This window comes from Lepidochelys kempii, chromosome 19, assembly GCF_965140265.1.
Source record: "Lepidochelys kempii isolate rLepKem1 chromosome 19, rLepKem1.hap2, whole genome shotgun sequence".
Classification (NCBI taxonomy): Eukaryota; Metazoa; Chordata; order Testudines; family Cheloniidae; genus Lepidochelys; species Lepidochelys kempii.
Genome location: NC_133274.1, coordinates 9,434,616 through 9,456,331, shown reverse-complemented (window position 1 = coordinate 9,456,331; position 21,716 = coordinate 9,434,616). Strand labels below are relative to the sequence as shown.

Genomic DNA, 21,716 nt, shown 5'->3' with positions numbered 1-21,716 from the left:
TGTCTCTGGCTGAGTTTACACAAATGGCAAAGTAGAAATGACACCATAAAAGCCAAAGAAGGAAAAGACCAAGTAGGCTCAGCCCCCCCGGTACCTTAGCAGGAATGTGCTACAGTATGGGTTCATTGTGGGGGTGTGACACTCAGGCAGGGCTGTGAACAGACACTAGGGGATCACCAACTCCCTGGCCTTCCCACATTACTAACCGGGGAGGTGGCCTTAGCAAGATCCCAGTAGATGGGTGTGGAGTCCCAAGATGGGATCCCACAAAGTGTGTTCTCTCCAGAGCTGGTTTAAATGTACCCATGCGATTGACGATGAATCTGCAGTCCAGAGCTTCTCAGGGCCAGGAAGTATTTCCTGATAATCGGCCTAAATTTCCTCCTCTTAATTTCAGCCTCTTACTCACAGCAGGACACTTCCCCTTCAGTTTCTGGTTGCTCCGTTTCATCCCATTACTGCTAGTCACACCCCCATGTACCACCCCGAACAATCCCCCTCCTACCGTGGAGTCTACACCCTTCCCATACTTTCAGACTCCCCCACTCCCTGATGGGTATTTCTGTGCACCAGTTACCATGGTCATTGCTATTGTTGTTTGTTAATTATTTGCATTATGAACCCCAGCCAAGGATCAGGGACCCCAGAGAGCTCACAAATCTACATGTCAGGTTGAATGCAACAGATGGATGAACCAGACAAACAGGGTGGGGATGGGGAGATGGGAGGCCAAGATAACAATAAAACAAACAGAGTTTTGCAGAAATGCAGAAGACACAGCTCGCTGCTTGCCTAACCAGTCCAGACAGGAGTGATTTGTAGATAGCACAGCACAAGTCGGTTTTAAGAAGGGATTTAAGAGAGGATAAGGTGGCAGCTTTACGTGTGTATAATTCTTTAAATCAAGATTGGATGTCTTTCTAAAAAACATGATTCAACTCAGCTACAAGATAGGGGCCTGGTGTAGGACTAATGGGGTGAAGTTTGATGGCCCCTGTTACGCAAGAGATCAGACAGGATGATCATAATCGTCCTTTCTGGCCTTAAAAATCTATGAATAATAATGCTGTGCTGTTATTGTATTAACAGTCGTGGGTGGTTGCGTTTTCTGCACCTTTCCTTTTTAAAAGGCCAGATTCACAAACGTTTAGGGTTAAAACTTTACAAGTTTGAAATGTCCTCTGCAAAGTGACTGCACTAAATTCTTTGGGGTGATATCTAACGTAATGGGGCACAATCACTGACTGAGCCCATAAGTAAGATAAATACTAAATAATCAGAATAACGATAATCAATGAAGGTCGCTACCAAGAACTAACCTACGCTCTGCACTATACAACTCTGCGTTGGTCTGTGTTCATGCTGTTTATTGTGGCACAATTTGAGCTGCAAAATGAAATTTATTAATTAGCTGGAAAGAGCAGGCTAAGTTCGGGCTAAGCTGCCATCAGTGTCCATGATTTTAATTAAGTCCAAAATGTAATTATCTTGACTAGTTTTACCATCTTTCATATGATGACTCTATTATGTGCTCTGGTTAACTGTGGGCTAAGCATTTTCTGCACACACACACACACAAAATGAATCCAACAGAGGCTGCCAAATGAGAAAATGGATCCCAGATGCACAGAGTGAGTTTGCTGGGGTTTTGCACAGCTCCTTACTGCTAGAAGCTGAAAACCTGGGCTGGTTTTCAAAAATCATTTTAATTTATTTGTGTCTTCCACTCCCACTGGGTTTGGCCACGTTCAGGCTGTTAAAATAGAGGGATGTGGGCTCAAAATATTGTCTCAGATCATAAAAATCAGAGCTGGAAATGAAGGGATTAGGTCATCACCCCCAAAATGCCCAAGGTAGTCAGTCTAGAGCTGAAGATAGATTCTGTGGTTTGAGCCCCTTTCTGCTGTTCCCTCAAATGAACAGTTTCTCAGTAAAGACAAAAATGCTAAGCAAAGTAAACATATATAAACCTTCCCTGTCAGTCACTGGGTCTCCGGAACCAGCCAAAGGGCCAGGAAATTCCAGCTGCATACTCATTCTCAGTGACATCAATGCAATAACTCTGGGCATACAGGCATTCCAATCCCACATGCCGTCTGTAGTTATGGGGAGAACCCTTTCAGACAAAGAGCCCGATCTGTGATTCACCCACCTGCCGAGTAGAACTACAGGGTCAAGCTCAGTTTGGCCAAGTCTATAGTAACTTGATAAAGAGCCCCAGGCTGTGGAGGAAAGCAGTAAAAGCAGGTAGAGTTGAGAGGGGGCTCAGAAAGGGGGAGCAGTGGCTTCCCAATTTTGAGACCACAGAGATAATTTTGTATTTAGGAACATGAAGTGGGAAAGGAGAAGGTTGGGGTGTGGGTGGGAGAGTTCTCCCTTATATATACAAACAATGTAACTGTTCTTGCAATTGTGCCCCAAAATGAACCATGCAAAAGGCTGATGCTAAAAGTTCTGACCTCAGCTTTGATCCCTTTATTCAGCCCTGAGCTAGAACTATGATTATGATCATTTCTGAAGCACCATAGAAGTCCTGTGAACTTTACACACAGGCAAAGACCAGGCACTGAGGAGCTTATGGTCTGCTTAAGGCAGACACAGTGAGAGATCTGGTAGTCACAATGGTAAGTGATGAAAAGAGACTTGAAAAGAGATTTCAAGGAGGATGGGAGAGGAAGAGCAGTTGGTGCATGAAAAGCAGGGTCCAAGCCTGGGGGAAAGCCCCAAGTACCAAAAGAGCCCCAAGTATCAAAAACAGACTCCAACGAGAGAGTGCTGAATTGGAATTAATTTGCAAACTGGATACAATTAACTTAGGCTTGAATAAAGACTGGGAGTGGATGGGTCATTGCACAAAGTAAAACTATTTCCCCATGTTTATTCCCCATCCCCCACTGTTCTCAGATGTTCTTGTCAACTGCTGGAAATGACCCACCATGATTATCACTACAAAAGGTTCCCCCCCTCCCCGCACCCCGCTCTCCTGCTGGTAATAGCTCACCTTAAGTGATCACTCTCATTACAGTGTGTATGGTAACACCCATTGTTTCATGTTCTCTGTGTATATAAATCTCCCCACTGTATTTTCCTGAAATCCAACGAAGTGAGCTGTAGCTCACGAAAGCTTATGCTCAAATAACTTTGTTAGTCTCTAAGGTGCCACAAGTCCTCCTTTTCTTTTTGCAAGTACCCTAGAGTTTAGGGAGAAATCCCTCGACAAAAGGTTTTTACTAGTACACACAGCACATTGTGGGCCACATTTTTTAAAGGCGCTCCTAACCAGGCCATATTTGGAAACATGTCTGCACACCTGGACCCTCAGTGTCTCAATGTGCAAGACCATTTGGTAACAGTACATGCAAATAGGGACTCAAGCTCAGCTAACCAATTCACACACCCTTTGCCTGTCCCAAAGGCCTTTGCACATATTACAGGTCAGGCTAGGAAGCGCTTTGAGAACATGGCCCTTGGTGCCTGCACTAGGCTGGTGCCCTCTTAACTAGTGCCATGGCACCTAGAAACCCGGGTAGCAGAGATCCACAGGTGAGAAGCAGATAGACATCTTAGTATCATTGTCATTCGCTAGCCCAGACTTTGGCATGCAAAGATCTCTGGGAGTTGTAGTGAAAAGAGGAGAGGAAGAGGTGGAGAATACATAAATAGCTGGGAATTGTGGCTCTGGTACCCTTGATGGGGGCAGGGGTCCATGCATCCTACTCTGACGATTTTAGGACTGCAGAAGATATGGCCTGCAGCAATGAATTCTGGGAGTCGCAGTCCTGAGGTGTCTGTGCCTTACAGAACCCTGGGGCTTGTAGTCCTGTGGGTTGGGTGAGGACCAGTTCCCTGGAGCTAAGAACTATATTCCTGGGCGGTGGGATTCCAGGAGTCCTATTTCCCAGCCTTATGCTCTAACCCATTCACTCGCTGTCCCTGCCCCCTGTATGAGAGGTAGTGAAAACAGAGGAAACTCCCTGGAGTAGAGAGCTCTGGGAGTTGTAGTGCTGGGGGGGGGACAGTCCAGGCCGCGGGGAGCTCTGGGAGTTGTAGTGCTGGGGGGGGGAACAGTCCAGCCGCGGGGAGCTCTGGGAGTTGTAATGCTGGGGGGGGGAACAGTCCAGGCCGCGGGGAGCTCTGGGAGTTGTAATGCTGGGGGGAGGGGACAGTCCAGCCGCGGGGAGCTCTGGGAGTTGTAGTGCTGGGGGGGGCAGTCCAGGCCGCGGGGAGCTCTGGGAGTTGTAGTGCTGGGGGGGGGCAGTCCAGGCCGCGGGGAGCTCTGGGAGTTGTAGTGCTGGGGGGGGAAGACAGTCCAGGCCGCGGGGAGCTCTGGGAGTTGTAGTGCTGGGGGGGGGGGGAGAGACAGTCCAGGCCGCGGGGAGCTCTGGGAGTTGTAGTGCTGGGGGGAGGGGGGACAGTCCAGGCCGCGGGGAGCTCTGGGAGTTGTAGTGCTGGGGGGGGAAGACAGTCCAGGCCGCGGGGAGCTCTGGGAGTTGTAGTGCTGGGGGGGGCAGTCCAGGCCGCGGGGAGCTCTGGGAGTTGTAGTGCTGGGGGGGGGGAGACAGTCCAGGCCGCGGGGAGCTCTGGGAGTTGTAGTGCTGGGGGGGCAGTCCAGGCCGCGGGGAGCTCTGGGAGTTGTAGTGCTGGGGGGGGGAGACAGTCCAGGCCGCGGGGAGCTCTGGGAGTTGTAGTGCTGGGGGGGCGGGACAGTCCAGGCCGCGGGGAGCTCTGGGAGTTGTAGTGCTGGGGGGGGAGACAGTCCAGGCCGCGGGGAGCTCTGGGAGTTGTAGTGCTGGGGGGGGGAGACAGTCCAGGCCGCGGGGAGCTCTGGGAGTTGTAGTGCTGGGGGGGCAGTCCAGGCCGCGGGGAGCTCTGGGAGTTGTAGTGCTGGGGGGGGAGACAGTCCAGGCCGCGGGGAGCTCTGGGAGTTGTAGTGCTGAGCTTCGGGACCCTTCACACTGGGCGTGGCAATGACACTACATGTCCCAGGAGGCATCGGGGCGGGGGGCGGCCGCGTCTTTCCGTGGGGCGGCGGGAGCCCAGGTGGGTGCTGGCGCTGTAGTTCCGGCCTGGGTGGCCCTGGTAGCCCCGCGCCCCGAACCATCCCTCTCAGGCCGGGCGCGCCCCCTGCTGCTTCCGCTGAGCTCCCGGGGGCGGCGGAGGGACCAAGCGGGGGGGCAGCTCCCGCTCCCCGCCCCCGCGTCTGTGGGGGCCGGTTGTCCGGGGGGGCCGCTGTCGGGGGGAGAGAGGGAGCCGGGCTGGGGTCAGAGGTCTGGCTGGAGGGTGACACAGGTGGGGGGGCGTGAAGGGGGGCAGGTGTGGGGCAGCCAGCAAGAGCCAGTGGGGCGGGGCACACGGGACTGGGGGGAGAGTGGGACGGAGGGAGGAAGCAGGGCCGGGGGCTGTGGGGGGCTGCCTGTGGCCGTGCTGAAGTTCCGATTCCAGCTGTCTGGGTGGTCTTGGGCAAGTCACTGTCCTGCTTGGTGCCTCAGTTTCCCCACCTGTCATATTGGGATAATATTTCCCTGCCTTGTAGGTTGGCATCAGCACCCTAAGAGCCTGGCTTAGAAGGTCTTATATAAAGAGCCAAGTGTTATCACTCAGGTATTGCTCTTGTGAAGCTCCCAGAATCAGAAAATCTCACTCATGTCGCTCAATTTAAAAGAAAAAAGCAAGCCTGCGTTGTCACCCTTTGCCTCCTGTTCTAGTCCCGCAGTCTGAGTCACAGAACCCCATTGTCCCGACCCTAGCATGTTACAGATGTCCAGATGGTGTGAGGTTAATCTCTTAAAAAGCATGCGAGAGGCGACTGCCACAATAAACAGCAGCCAGGGCAGGACATTGGTTGGTGTAAAGTGTTCTCTAAGTTCGGTTTCAAGAAGCACCTGAGCTAATACTCCAACAAAAAGCACTTTCACAAGAGCTGCTGCCCTGCCAAGCCACCAGAATGCGCAAGCTGTGCTTGGCTGAGTGAAGAGGGATCAGCGCAGAGCGGGGCTTTGCCTGGTCCTGGCTGCAGGTCAAATCCTGCTGTAATGTTAGCCATTGTTACAAGCAGCCTTGAAGACAGTGCAGCGGTCTCCTAAGGAAAGTGGTGAACGCCCCTTTGCTTGGAGACTGGACAAAGTGCTAGAAAATACACGATGGGGAACAGTTGTGCACCGCTCCGTGGGAGTTAGGCACCATGGCCCAGGCCCTGAAAGGCGCCTAGCTCCCATGGAAATCAATAAGAGTTAAGCTCCTAAACACTTTTGAGGACTTGAGCACTAGTCATCTTTGTGAAGCCTGCTTAGTGTCTATGTACATCTTTAGGAACCTTTCAAAATCTGGCTCTTTTAGATACTACAGTGATGGATAGGAGTCTTTTCCATCTCTAATCTCTGTAGCTGTAGGATTAAATAATAACGTACTTTGCACTTGCATTTCCTTTCATTGGAGGAGCTCAAAGCACTTTCCAGAGGTGAATCATGGAGAAAAATGATTTAGCTGCCGTCACACCGTGAGTCAGAGACTGAAACCCAGAGTCCTGTCTCCCAGTGCCCTGCTGGAACAATACGTTCATTTTGCCCCTGCAGCCCATAATCATTCTGGGAGTCAAAAGGCAGCTTCCTTGCACTGCCCTGGTCCCACTGGGTTGTGGCATAGGCCTTCTGATAAAATCTTGCTTACTCTTCTGCTCTCTCTGCCTGATGGCTAAGCTCGCCAGCCAGTGTTCTGCAGCTCTCAAAGTCAAGTAGGTTAGGCTTTGGTTGGAGGTTTTGCTCAACAGGAAACAGATGAAGGAAGTGAGATGAACTGGCTCTGTTTCACCAGCCATTGGGCGAAACAGTTCTAACACTGCAGCCTCCTCTCTCCCTTTCTAGGCACTGTCTCCCGCTCAGGAAGGCATGGGGGGAGTGCAGTCCCTCGGGCTGCCCCCAGGGAAAGGACCTCACCAAGTGGGCTGCACGGATGTGATGGTGGGCCGCAACCGGAAGGTACGGTCATGAGCGCTGCTAGCTCTCGGGGTTTTGCTTCTCATTAGTTGTGCCACCGTGAAACAGAGGATCAGCGGGTAGGAAGGCAATGGTGTTTCCAGCTATTGGATTATTTGTTTTGCTGGAACTGATCTTGCAGCAAGCCCTGTAAATGCAGCCTGTGGGGTACTTGAGATTGCCTGCTGTGTGACTCAGGGTCACTCTGAAGACTGGCTGGGGTGAGGCATGTGAGCAAGGAGATTACAGCTGCAGATTTCCTGCTGACCCAACTGGATTCTTGGTCTCTCCTTAAACTGAATTTTGTGTTTGGACACTTGAACAAAGGAATATAAAACTGGAAGGGAGCTCCTGGGTCACTGAGTCTCATCTCCTGCTATAGAAGCCAATCCCTTCATGTTATCCCCTTCGTAAACTGACCAAGCTGCATCTTAAAACTAGTTAGTTTTGACATTGCACATGTCTCCAGTTGTTATTTACTAAGCATGACTCTGTGCTTGGTACTGTACAAGATGTGGAAGTAAAGAGTGTCCCAGCCTCAGTCTGAGTTCTTGTATGCATTGAGAATTTGCCCCTGTTCGAGCAGTCACTGGCCAGCCATTGATGTAGTAGCATCTGAGCACAGAGAAGGAAAGCCAGAATTTGCACCAGCTAAGCCCAGCTTGAACAGAGGGCAAGCTTAGGGTGAGCTCAGCTGCTGCAAATCAGAGCTTTCCTAGTCTCTTCTCGGGGTTTGCACCACAGCTGGAATCAGGGCCCATTCCCAATGTAACAAGGCCTGAGATGCAGAGTAAACAGGACATGCTGGGCAACCTGGGGACAGAGCTGCTTTGAGATGTGTTTAAATTGCCATAATGAACTTACTTCTTGTTGGCATCACAGAAGTGAATAATTATAGTTTATCTGTTTTACGGTAGCACCCATAGGCACCAGTGAAGGGTCAGGGCCCCCATGTGCTCATTGCTGTACAGCCACATTACAACATAGTCTCTTCCCCTACAGCTTACTGTGTAATTTTCAGATCAAATATGCAAGTTAGTTTAACCAACAGAGGGAGGAAGAACAAAGGTCATATCGAGAAGATTGCCTGGCGACACAGTCCAGCGAGGGCACAATTTGAGTCCGATTCAGCTGAACGTTAGGGATTTTTTATATATAACAAAACTCCTCTGCCTTTGCTGATAATACAAGTCCAGTGGAGTTGAGGAAGGGCAGGCAATATAACCCGGCTGAATACACGTGGATTTGTGAGCACAGAGAGAAATCAGCTGTCTTACCGTCAGCTTCTCAACCTGGACTATAGTAGTCCTACTGCCTCACTATAACAACATGGAATAGGATGGATTTGAATGGTGGGGTGCCCTGATGACCTGACAGAGGAGGTTGTTCCATGCATAAGGCGCAACGTGGAAGCAGTCCCGGAGAAGGATGTGAATGCCGGCTGCAGTAACGTAGGCAGAAGATGATCAGGGCACACGGAAAGTGGTGGGTTGGCTGGTCTGGGTTCTAGAACCAGCACGGTCAATTGGGCAGCCTAGTGTTCTAGGTCCCGGTTCTGCGGGATGGGGCACTAACTCCTGAGAGGAAGAATACCTATTTTCTCCTCCCATTATTTGTTCCTTTTCCTTCCTTCCCACCCACCCACTCCGATCCACTCTCTCCATTTTCTGTCCACACTCCTCCTGTATGTTCCCTTTCCATTCCGTCTGTTCCTTCTCCCCTGCGCCTTCTGCTCAGTGGGGGCTCTGTGCAAATAGCTCCAGCCCTATTGGAGCTTATCCCTCTGCCTGTAGCGTGAGCAGAGTGAGGAGAGGAGTGGATCCGGCCTTCTGGGAGCTGTGTGAATCAACCCCCCTAACTTACTGACAGCATAGCCAAAGAACAGGGATAGAGGCACATGCTAGATGAGGATCACCTGGTTTGACGTCTGTATTGAGGGTGTGGGCTGCATGCGGGAGTGAAGGATGGATGCGGGAGGTCAGAACAGATGATCACAAGGGCCCCTTCTGGTTTTATAATCTGTGACATTCTCTGTTCAGATCTAGGTGGGATGGGGTGTTTCACACGTGTGATATTTGTGCCGCAATCCTCCCTTCTTTTCTTTAGGGGCTTTTCTTCCGGTTGTTTTACCCCTGCCTTCCCCAGGAGGGGGCAGAGCAGCCTCTCTGGATCCCGCGCCGTGAGTACTGCCAAGGGCTGGCCGACTACATCAACTGGAACAGGAAGTGGTGCACCCCTCTGCTCAGTGTGACTTTTGGTGAGAGGACTGATGGCTTCAGATAGATCTCAGCCCCTGGGGGGCTGCCCCAGACTCTCTCTGCCTCCTGGGAGCATGCATGGAGGCAGTTATAACAGCATGCTGTTAGTGCGGTCATAGGAAAACGGCCCCATGCTGCCCCCTTAGCTCCAGAGTCAGAGGAAGCGGTTGGTCTATGTTCTAAGCTAATAAGGCAGCATGATTACAGGTTAGCCACAAGAAAGGGAGAGGACTGGATAATATAACACTATAGTGGATGGTTTAGAGACCACAGCCTCAGGTTTGAACTAACTAGACTCCCTGGAACACCCGGGATCAAATCCCACCAGGGGTCTCTGCAGCAGGTAAAATGCAGACTGTTTAGCTTGCTGCACATGCAGGAGTTTCCAACGAGACGTCCAAAGGCAAGAGCCATGGGGACGGTGGAGCCCCTGGCACTTTCCATTAGTGTGGACGTTTGCTGTGGCATCCAAAATTGCCCTCCCCCGCCATTTGCAGGCTATGTACTGCTTGGCTGCTGTCCTGTTCCTCAGAGGTAGCTGCATTTCAGCAGGATGACAAAGCGCTTTGGGATGGAGGGTGCCTTAGAAATGTTCTCTGGGCTACAGAAAATTGCGAGGGCTTGGGAAGATGCTCAGTCCTCTCCCACTCAATTTCCTGTTGTTCCCTTGGTACAGAAGGTTACATGAGGCTGGAAGGGGGTCAGGATTCTGAAGAACCCAAGAACAAACGAGAGCGTGGGGGATGCCCCGCAACTGCAGGAGTCAGAGCTGTAACCCTCTGACAACTTGGCTCACTCCACTCACATCTGTCACTTCTTCCTTCAGGGTCCTACAGAGTTCCAGTGAGCTGGAACGGGCCTTTTAAGTCATGTGGCAGCAGGTACCCGCTGATCATATTCTCCCATGGCCTGGGAGCCTTTCGGTAAGAGTCGCGGCCTCACTTCCCACACCCCTGGCGTATTCTGTCTATGAGGCTGCCTCTCTTATAACGCTAACAGAACTTTCAGCTGGTCTGCACTGTCAGCAAGGGGCTGGTTTAAATGCACGCAGCCAACAGGCTGAGGTTAGGACTTGTCAGTCATTTCTGCCAAGGGATTGGCTAAAAAGTTTCCTGCTCCCCAAGATTCCCCACCAAGCAAGTCTCTTGTCATTGTTTTAGGAAGTGACTGGAATGCTGGTGAAAGATGCCAGGCTTGCAGCTCTGGAGACAGGAGTTCTGTGCACAGAGCAGGGGCAGGGCAAGCTGCCTCCATGTTGCTCGGCCAATGGGCCAGATCCTTCACTGGTGTAAATCAGCATTTGCAGTGGAGTTCTGCCCGTTTACATCAACGGAGAATCTGGCCCGAAGTATCTTACCTCTGTTTTAGAGGGACCATTTCTAGGGCAAAGAGCAGCGCTTAGTTTTTATGGCCAATTCCATCTTCAGCACCTGTCCTGGGACAGCCAAGAGTGGGAGTCAGTTGTGATGATGGCTTTTGCGGCGTGGACACACCTCCCACAAGGAGCTGGCTGGAGGCCCACACCAGTTTGTTTCACACTAGACAGCCAGCAGATGATAATCCCCTTTGGCCCATTTCTCTGGATTTAAATTGATGACCTAGAGGTGAAAGGCTCCCAGTCCCATTACAGCCCTCCTCCCTCCCCAACAGCAAATCCCTTATAAAAGCCAAGGACCAGGATATACAATGGCATTGTCAGCAAAAACTCCGCTCTTGTAGGATGAATCCCTGTGATCCCCGGCTGTCAGAGCCACTGACGTCTGCTGTAAATCTATGTTTAATACCGTGCCAATAGCTTAGAACCTTATGCTAGACGTAAAAAGTCATCCCTAGTTACTGCATATATAAACATGGATGCTAGGGACAGCAAAATCCTATTAGATCATCTCACACCTCTTGCTGGGCAGTGGAAACTGGATCCCTACTGTGTATTTCCTAGTGCTTTGTCCAGTCTAGTTTTAAATGATTCAAGCAATGGGGCTTCCACCACTTCCCTTAAGAGACAATTTCACAGTCTAATAGATCTCTGGGTTAGGCAGCTTTTCCGTACATTCAGCCACTGCACAAACAGTGGTTCTGTATCTGGCTTTATTAGTAATAATAACACTTGGCATTTTTCATCTTCAGAGCACTTTACAAATGTTACCCCATCCTCACAAACGGGTGGTATTCTGCCCGTTTTACAGATGCGGAAACCAAGTCACGAGCCTCTCTGTGCCCCCATTATCAGAAGTGCCGAGCACCTGCAGCCCCTGCTGAGATCAATGGAAGCGGTGTGTGCTCAGCACCTTTTGAAAACGGGCCATTGTGGCTTTGCCAAATCCTAGAGATGAAGTCAATGTCAGAGCTGGGATTAGAACCCAGGAGTCCCTCACTCCCGTGGCTGGGCTCAGATTATGACTCTCTCGCTCTTCAACAGGGAGACTTGCAGCAAAACTTGTGTAGGAGCGGAGCAAGTCCTGGAGGTGCTGAGTGCCTTGGACTTCTGCTGAGTCTAGTGGGGGTGGAGGGTGCTCAGCATCTCTGAGAGCCAGAGGATCGAGCCCTCATTCTGCTTTCCCTTTGCATCCTCATGTTTTCAGAACCGTTTACTCGGCTGTCTGTGCAGAAATGGCCTCCCGTGGCTTTCTGGTGATGGTGCTGGAGCACAGGTGAGTGGCAACCCCCTTTGGAACAGCATGATGTCGTCTGTTTCCTGGTGGTCACCCACCCTCTCCCCTAGTATATTTTGTTTTCTGGTTGATCATTATTTCAGCAGACTTGTGATATGAATTCTCCTCCTAGTGTTATACCAATAAAATAAAAACCAGCAGGATCTTATTAAAGGGGAAAAGGCAAAATGCCACATTTATTGTGAATACAGAAAGAATCATAGTAAGCAGTTAGTTATAGCTATAACATTCCATTCAATTTCATATTTATTCACACATTCATTCATACACACACATACACAGATTCTGCAAGGTGGTTGTTATAGTTACCAGCCTTAGAGTTGCTCATGCCAAGCCACTGGCCAGGTGGCCTGGACATGAGGAGGAAGCAGGGCCTTGTCAGATGCTCATCTGATGCTTGGCAGAATCAGACCCCAAAGTTATCACTTTCTAGAGTCCATTTTTATAGGAATTTCTTCCTATGCCAGTCTATGGGGATTTCTTCATCATGCTGTTACTGAATCAATCAGCAGATAGCACATTCCTGACAGCTCCTTGCTGCCAGATGTTATCTTGTTTTCTGGTTCTCCCATCCTTGAGGCTGTTGGGTGGATTCCAGTCTGCCCTCCGGGGGTCCTCTGGTTCTTTCCACTTGACGCCTTCTTCAGCTGATGGACACTGGATTCTTAGGCTGGCACCTCCCTGATCATTCAGTTATTATCCACACCAAGCATCCATCCACATACATCCTCTATCTCTATTTTAATCACAATTGTTAATAAAGCGAGATGAATACAACAAAAGGGCGGGGAGTCTCTGGGTGCTGTTTCTGTTGTTACAGAGTATTGCTTTGAGTTTCTCTCTGTGTGAGTAGTTGTTGTTACAAAGAATTACTTTGAGAACAGACTCTGTCTTAGAATGTACTAACACAATTAGCTTGCAAGTTTCACACAGAGAGGGTGCAAGTTTCACACAGAGAGGGTGCAAGTTTCACACAGAGAGGGAGAGAAACAGTACCAAAACCCAAGAGACCTCTTAATTAGTAATACCCTGGAATTTAAACTATGGGGAATCAAACTCATTTGTGATTTTAATACGGAACTTCTTTAATATGATCCAACACTAGGACTCATGAGCAGTCTCTGATCTTCTTTGAATGGGAGCATTCAGAAGCTGAATCGAATGCTAAATATTCCCCTTTCCCTTGCATGCCTCATGTTTCCGATGCATGGCTGCTGCTCAGTGATTTAACTTCACTATCCTGTTATTCCCGCAGAGACCATTCTGCCTGTACAACTTACTTTTGCAAGGCAGAGGCTGGGGGGTCCGATTCCCTGGAGGCTGCGCTGCAGGAGGAATGGATCCCGTTTCGAAGGATCCAAGAAGGGCAGAAGGAATTTCATTTTCGAAACCCACAGGTAATGACTGGAAGGCAGGGAAGGGCTGTTTTTAGGATGGAGGTGGCCGAACCAATTTGGGGAGGGGCAAAATCCATCACACCTGAATTCCGGGCCAGTCTAAGGTGTACGCACGATGGGCGTGTGCCTAGGGCCTCAGTTGCCAGTGTCACATGATGATCCCAGAATCTCTCTTTTCATTTAAAAAAAGAAATGCCATCATGGTTGCAAAGAAAAGCTTGAAAATGCTAAGTCAGTGCAATGGAGGTAGTGAAGTCTGCAGACGGTCTCCAGCTGAGGGAGGAGCACGTGTTTTATGAACATTTTCTGTTTTCACATCACTTTGGAAGAGAACCAGAGAGGAAGTTGTCTGGCCTTTTACCCACCACTAGAGCAAACCACACTGTTGCTCCAGGGTGGGAGGAGCCTGCCACAGCAGAGGGCAGTATGGGGCAAGGGCTGTATGGGGGTCTGCCCAGGGTTTTGGATAACTTTACTCTTCTTGCTTTGCCCATACCTGTCTCCATTTCTGGAACTGAACCTAAAGTTGAACCTGTTTTGTAGATGCTGAACCATTGGTTAACTAGTTTGCCTTTCACACTTTTATAGGCCTCTTTGTGTCTGAGTTCAGGGCAAGGCAGAAAGCAGCCCGCCTGGTTTTGCTGTATTTCCTGCCTCACTGGAAACAGAAAATTGCCTGAATACTCTCGAGCACCAGCTCAGTTCTGCAGCCTAAAGAGGCTGAGCTAAGCTTCAGATGAGTCTCCAAATATCCAGGTGCTTATCAGCACTCTGATTTCTAACTTTTTATGAGGTTCGTCCCATTGCTGTTTTGGACAGGACATAAAAAATCCAATTGCCTGCTCACCCCAGCCAAGTAGAAAAGTCCCCTAGTAAGTGAGGGGACTAAACTCTCAATTTCTGCTGAGTTTAAAAGGACAATGGCAACTTGAAATGTAGCCTGTTTTAAAAAAACTGGATTAACTGTGGTTTCTGGTGCTGCCCCTGAGACCCCTGCCAGTGTTTGTGGTTTTAAAACCATATTTTTCTGTCCTTTGTCATTGTAGAAAAATCCATACAAACAAGGGCAGAAGGCTGACTATACATAGGAAAATATGAACTGTGATGTCCAATGTCCAGAATAAGCAAACTGGGGGAAAAGCAACTTGCAGTAGGTCTCTTCTTCCCCCCCGCCCCCCATCTCAGTTATAGAAATCTTTGGTTTTACTTGTAACAACAAGTTTTTAAACTAAGTTTAGACAGATTTTTGTTTTATTTTGTTTTAAAGTTGATGGTCTCCCTTTAAACATGCACGTTAAATAAATTCTTTGCCTTTCTGCAAGTGGAGAACACCTTCCATATGTGACCCCCAATGCAGGACTTTCTTCCTGAGTCTGCAGACAGACCACTCCTGTGCTGCTGGAGCTCAAACAGCGGCAGAGTGAAATTGACAAAGACTCTGGTCTGTTTTGTTGCTGTTACAACCCTTTGGGCAGCCCTGAAATGCTCAAAAAACAGGTCAGTTTTACTCAGCTGCAGCGGGAGAGACAGGCACTGAATTTATTCATTATGGAGGAAGACCCAGATATGGAGGGTGGTGTAGTGTTATGGAGATACGCCCACTCACACTGTTTGAGGTAGCCAGGATGCTGAGGAAGGGAAGGAAGAGCAGATTCAGCTTCTCCAACCTATTTCTCTCTTCCAACAGCCTGAAGGAGGCTGGGTCTCAAGAGAGCTTCAAAATACCTACTAACAGAGGCTAATATAATACCGGCCAATTGGGAAGAGACTTTCCAGAGTGCATGTATTTTTGGTGGCACAGTGGGATCTATGGCAATGTGATCCGTTAGATCCTCGCTGTGACCCAGTGTGTTAAAACCTCATCAGATTATTTAGGAATATCTTTTGCAACTATTACAAAAAATGGAGTCCTTGAGCAGGGTCCAGGGACAGCACCTCAGTAGGAATCCCAGCGATCATCTTCTTCCCAGCAGCTGGGGGGGGGGGGCGGGGGGGGGGAGCGGGGTTTCTCATTAGGCGTTTGGACCTGTTTGGGGAAAGTCTCTCTCTCTCTTTCATATTGGCCTCTGGCTGGTAGGTTCGGCCATGGTGGATCCAGTGAGCAAAACACATTCTGTCCTCTGAGTACCCTCCTTACTTATTGGTATAGTGGAAATGTTTTGCTTATCTTCAGCAGTTTGTGGTATTAAATTAACTGGATTTTAAGAAGCTTTTCCAATACATTTATAGTGATTTCCCTTGGGAACCTCTTGCGGTGTCTATATTTTCCTCCACATTTGTCTCCACATTCGCGGTGATCCAAGAAAGGCAGTGTGGTTTAAAGCCTGAGACCGGAGTTGGGACTCCTGAATTCTATTCCTGCTGCTAACTCACCCAATGGCCTTGGGCAAGTCTCTGAGGGCCTGATTTTATGCTCTGTTAAAGCACTACAAATTAGGAGTAACCCTATTGAGCTCAGTGGAGTTACACAGAGATAAAAGTGGTATAAATCAGAGGAGAATCCTTCCCTTTAATCTTTCCATGTGTGCATGCAAGGGGTATGACACGTACTGACCTCACCTGGTGTAATGAGACTTACTAATCTTTGCAAGTCACTGTGATGCGCTTAGACAAAGGGCGTCTTGGCAGAGCACATTATTATTCTATATTATCATCATCCCTGTGTTGATGCTTGATCAGTGTGGAGGAAAGAAGAGGTTGAATTAACCAGGGACGCTTTCGTTACAGGTTCATCAAAGAGCAAACGAGTGTGTGCGAGGGCTCAGGCTGGTGAAGGACATCAACAGCGGCAAAGCTGTCACCAATGTCTTGCACAAAGGGTTTGATCTGTCTGCACTGAAGGTATTTCCAGCCAACTCTTCAGTTGCAGCCGAGAGACTTTTTGATGCAGGGCAGTTTGTGAAGGGATTCACTGGAACCCGTGCAGGGTTGCCTTCCAAGCTGGCCAGTTGTTTTAATCTGATTTCCTACCAGCAATAGCAGCAGCCTCTCCTCCACCCAACACCTTCCTTTCGTTGCCCCTGCAGGTGGTGTTACTGGCAGGAACGGGCCTGGTTCTGTGAAATTTGCAGATTGCCCTCCTGGAATTGGAGGCGTGGGGGCCGAAAATGCAGAACCAGAATCCTTTAAGCCCCTGATTCATTTTCCCTTTTGTCCTGTCCCACCACTGCACCCCCTCGTTTCCTTTTTATCTCCTCTGTCACCTTCTCCGCTGTCTTATTTTTCTCCTCCTCCTTCCCTTTTCTCTTTTTGTCCCCTTTAACTGCACCCCTTCCATATTCTCCCCATTTTTTCTCCTTCCTTTCTTCTCACTATCCTCTTCTTTCTTTCCCCCCTCTTTATTATTTTGTTTATGTATATTTTAGGGGAGCCGGCTATATATATTTTAGGAGACTCAGATCCCTCCAGGGCCCAACAGTGCTGCTCCTGGACTGGCAAGAGAAGGTGTTCTTTAGTGACTAAGTACTGCTCTTCCCTTCAGCCTCCCATTCCAGGGCTTAGCACTGAGCCTCTTATAAATACTAACTGCATCTGCTGCTTGGGGACTTGTGCTGTGGTGCCCCTTGTTGCAGAATTGTGTACCAGCACATTCATTCTATGGGCTGGTCGACGCTGAAAATGTACATCGGCGTAGCTACGTCTCTCCGGGGTGTGAAAAATCCACACCCCGGAGAGACGTAGCTATGCCACCCTAACCCCCGGTGTAGACAGTGCTAGGTTGAGAGAGGAGTTCTTCCATCAACCTAGCTACCTTCTCTCGGGGAGGTAGAGTGTCTACAGCGATGCTGCTATGGCATTTTAAGAGTAGACATACCCTAAGGCCTGGTCTACATGAAAAGGTTAGGTCAACACAGGGGAAAAATCCACACCCCTGAGCAACATATTGAACCTGCTAGGTCAATAGACAAATTCTCCCTCCCACCAGCCTAGCTACTGCCCCCTGGGGAAGTGGCTTACCTACGCTGATGGGAGAACCCCTCCTGTCAGCATAGGTATTATCTACAACTGCAAATGCAGCATTTCAAGCGTAGACGAGCCCTTCATGTTTTTATTTTCCACCCATCGTCTCTGTTGTGCTGTCTGAATATGGCCACTGCACTGATCCTCAGGGCCATGCATGACAAGCGACTCAAGTGTCACCAAACGCTGCAGGAGATCCCCATGTGTTTTCAGAACACAGTGGAGCTAGTAATGCTGTGTCCCCAGGCTCCTTAGGACAAAGAATGTGGCTAAGATCAGTGGCTTGTAGCAAGGATGGCTGAGCTTATCAGCCTGTAGCTCAAATAGGGAAGGTGTTGGTTCAGAATGTAATAGGAACTCGCTGGTAAATGAGGGTTCCAAATCCGAGACGCACCGTGGTCTGGGAGCTGAGAACTCCTGTGTTCTGTTTCTAGCAGTGCCATAGACTTACTGTGTAACCTTAGGGAAATCACTTACCTGCTCCGTGCCTCGGTTTCCTCATCTGTAAAATGGGGATAATACATCCCTGCCTCAGAGAGATGTGGAACTTCATGAGTCACCCCTAAGATGACCTTACTCCCTCCAACATCTACTCCCCTGGCAAATGCAGCTTAGAGTCTCTGTAGCAAGCTGGCTTTTCCTGAGGTCACTACTTCCCCAGCAGGAGCTTTGTGCAGTGCGGTTTGGGGACTCGCCTCTTTACAGTTTTTCTCCTTTTTGCAGGAGAGTGTGGATTTGACTAAAGTCGCTGTAATGGGCCACTCTTTCGGAGGAGCGACAGCAATTCTAGCCCTTGCTAAAGAAGCCCATTTTAAGTGAGTATCGGACAGATGCTGCTTTTAAACTAATAGTAAAACTTGAAGCAAGAACTCTCCACCAGCTTGGGAGTGGGGGATGCATTTATAGAAACGGGCCAGATGTGAATAGAAGACTTTAGATACCAGAAGAATTCCCTGTTGTCTTCCATCCTGCTGCAGATGCGCCGTTGCTCTTGATGCCTGGATGTTCCCTTTGAAAAATGATCTCTACCCCAAGGTGACCAAGCCGGTGCTTTTTATCAACACAGAGAAATTCCAGACTCCAGAAAGTGTCGCCAAAATGAAGAGACTCCGCTCCAGAAACAGGCAGACCAAGATCATAACCATCCTGTAAGTCCGCACTCTGTGTCTGGGCAGTGTGGGGCAGCGGCAGAGCAATGGCCTGGGAGCCAGGAGTGCTCATCCTGGCTCTGCTATTGACCTCCTGGGTGACCTTGGGCAGGTCACGTCCCTGCTCTGTGTCTCAGTTTCCCCATCTTTAAAATGGGGGTAGTGCTATTTATGATCCCTTGTAAAGTGATTTGACATTTCCAGATGAAAAGTGCTGTATACGAGCCAACGGTTACTATTATACCGCTGCGTGAACAATCCCAGAACACTGCTCACTCTGTGCCAAGTTTTACTGTCCCACTCATGTGCAGCAACCTTTGTCTGCATCTGCTTTGGACTTCTTGTCCTCACCTTCAGAGCCATGCTCCTGCTGACAGCTCAGCTCGTGTTTCCTTCGCCCCTGTCCCCCATGCCCAGTCCTCACTCTGACTCCCCTTTCTCCCATGTTCAGCTCTCTGTCTTTTGCTACCCCCTTTGCCTCCCTTTTCTCTTTCACCAAGAAACCTTCCTACAGATTCCTCAACCTCCAACACCAGCACCTTCCCCACACTGATCTGCCCTCCGACAGGACCTCTTCCTCCTTTGGCTTTCCTTTAATTTGCAGGCTGTTTGTCTCAGTTAGATGGGCGGCTGTTCAGGCTTGGATCTTGTCTTATGTGCTTACAGAGAGCTGTGTGCATTTATATGGCCTGTGGAAAATACCACTGAGTGATGCATGAGTCAGGGTGGGCAGTGGATAGTGTTACTTAGGCCTTGTCTACGCTGGGGCTGAAATCCTGTTCCCATTCAAGTCAATGGCAAAGCACCCATGGGACCCAGATTTCACCCTAGGTGGTTTTGAGAGATCTCCCAGCAGTGACTGCACTGGTGATTAGTGACCATAGTGAAGACAGAGCTCACATGGCCACTGGCATTTTTACCACCATGCTGTCTAGCTGTATCGTGAGCAGGGTCAGATGATTCCTGATGCACCATCTGTGTCTACAGTGGGAGATTCCCAAACCCAATGTAGACCCAACCCAGGGCTGTAAAGCTAGCAAGAGCAAGTCGTCGATGAGAGCTTTTCATCCCTGTCTCCAAAGGACTCGTTTCCTTCTCCCTTCTCCAGGGGATCTGTGCATCAGAGTCAAACTGACTTCACTTTTCTGGCTGGGAATCTCCTGAACAGAGTGTTCCAGACCAGAGGAACCCTGGACCCATACACAGGCTTGGACATCACCAACAGGGCGGCGCTTGCTTTCCTGCAGAAACATCTTGGTACGACGCTAGGCAGAAAAAATCTTTTTCGTTGGGATGGTGCAATGGGTCCGTCTGTCTGCCCAGACATCTGAGCTGAGGCTCTCGCCTCCTTGGCCAGGAGGGGCTGATAGTTTGGAGGAGGCGATGCTTGCAGAAGGATTTCTGTCCGGCTTGGGTGATGACCATGCTAGCCAATGTGTGGGCTTGGTGTTCTGTGGAGAGCTTCATTCCTGCCCTATACACAGAGCTGGCCAAGATTCTGAAGAGCGTAGTGGGGGTGTAGTGACCTGTCTTGTGCTGTGTTAGGCAGGGACCTTCTTCTATGGTTAGTGCCAGATTTAAAGGCAAAACCATGAGCTTTGCCTTAGCAACGCCACCTGGTCTAGTGGCCTTGGTATGGGGCTGGAAGCAAAGCACTGCTGGCTCGCAGCTGCTCACTTTGTGAATGGGGGAAAATCAATTCCCCTCCATTCGTGCCTCAGTTTCCCCATGTACAGATGGCAATAATGATACTGCCTTACTTCACAGGGGTGTCTGCAAAGCCCACGGCCTAGGCCACACCAAACACTTAGCCAACTGAGGGACTCCCCTCTGGAAGAATCCTGCTGTGTGGGCAAGCCACAAGAATGCCAGATGACGGATGTGGGGAAGTGGGTGGGGGTTCATTAAAAATCAAACACCACCCCCACATCTGCAGAGTCTGTTTGCTGTGTTATGACAATGCCCTGTAAAATGGGCTTAGCACAGGTCCCTCAGCTTTCTCTGACAAAGCAAAGCCAAGTGCATTTGGCTAGGTTAGCCTCGTGATCTATGGGAAGAGCTACACACATATACTAATGCTCATCAACTCCTGCCATTGTCTAGCACAGCTAATGGGGCCAGGGGCCTCTCTCTTGTAATGCATGTTGCTGAGCCTTGCCAGCAGTGTAGTAATCATGGAGTAATCCTCTCGTCATCTCTCTTCCCCAATTAGAGCTGGAGGAAGATTTTGATCAGTGGAATAATCTCCTGGAAGGCATTGGTGACTCAGTGATTCCAGAGGCGCCTCTCTGCATCTCCAGCCTTTAGAGACACTGTCTGCTGGTCCGTCCGCATGGATGTTAGGCATCCTACATACCAGGAAGATAGTAGTTTCCCCTTAAATGAGCAACTCCAATAACTGCAAAAGACACATGTAAATCATACAGCTGCTGATGGAATCCAGAGACATGGAGCCCTCACTAGTCCAGAATTCATGCTGGAACTGGAAGACTAGAGGCCCTGACTGGTCAAGGGTTGACCATGGAACCCAGAGAGTGGGCCCTCCTCTGGTCTAGAACTCACCACGGAGAACAGACTGGGGCGCCTGGCTGCTCTAGAACTGATTTTGGAACCAGAAAACTGATGCCTTATTGGACAGAAGCAGATGTGGGGTGTGGCTTAGTGGCCCCATTTTAACAGGTCCCAAACCTTTCTCTCTGCCCCTTCAAATCCCTCCTCTAAATACATTTTTTCCCAGAAGTCCTTCACACATGAGACCTGCCTTGGTCCCCTCTGACTCCTGCCAGCACCCCATGCACTTTGTTGTCTACACCTGAACTACATTGCCCTAGTTTCAGACAATGGAGGGAAAATCTCTCCCCTTGTGTTAAACTCTCAGAAGCCCCTCCTATGAATTACCTGAGGTACTTATGCTGCTGTAGTAATTATGTCAGTCAAAATGGTATTGTCTGTAAAATGGTGCATATATTGGAAACTGTATTTTCTTCTCTCTTAAATGTGCATTAAATGAAGATGGAGAATATTGTTCCTAACGCATATCTAAGCTTTCTCTTTTTTGTTTTGTTTTTATCATAGGAGAGGCGGTACTGTCCAGTGGATAGGGCACTAGATTGGTACTGAGACCTGGGTTCTGTTCCTGGCATGGCTACTGGTTTGGGGGAGGGATAGCTCAGTGGTTTGAGCATTGGCCTACTACACCCAGGGTTGTGAGTTCAATCCTTGAGGGGGCCATTTAGGGAACTGGGGCAAAAATTGGGGATTGGTCCTGCTTTGAGCAGGGGGTTGGACTAGATGACCTCCTGAGGTCCCT

General features: G+C 49.5%; 1 protein-coding gene across 4 annotated transcripts; it reads left to right on the top strand.

Moving 5' to 3' along the window:
- The first annotated feature begins 4,970 nt into the window (after positions 1-4,970).
- Positions 4,971-21,454, top strand: PAFAH2 (platelet activating factor acetylhydrolase 2). 4 transcript variants are annotated; one of them, XM_073317591.1, is made up of 11 exons: positions 4,971-5,040; positions 6,861-6,974; positions 9,078-9,228; positions 10,056-10,152; positions 11,812-11,880; positions 13,157-13,298; positions 16,026-16,139; positions 17,982-18,073; positions 18,236-18,406; positions 19,515-19,663; positions 20,619-21,454. In XM_073317591.1, exons 1-11 carry the CDS (start codon positions 4,978-4,980, stop codon positions 20,711-20,713), a joined length of 1,257 nt encoding a protein of 418 aa, XP_073173692.1. In that variant the 5' UTR covers positions 4,971-4,977; the 3' UTR covers positions 20,714-21,454. The 4 variants fall into 4 exon arrangements, with proteins under 4 accessions (XP_073173692.1, XP_073173693.1, XP_073173694.1 ...); XM_073317592.1 differs by lacking the exon at positions 4,971-5,040 and adding an exon at positions 5,059-5,212 and having other exon boundaries at positions 5,534-6,974; XM_073317593.1 differs by lacking the exon at positions 4,971-5,040 and adding an exon at positions 5,413-5,601.
- Positions 21,455-21,716: the final 262 nt, after the last annotated feature.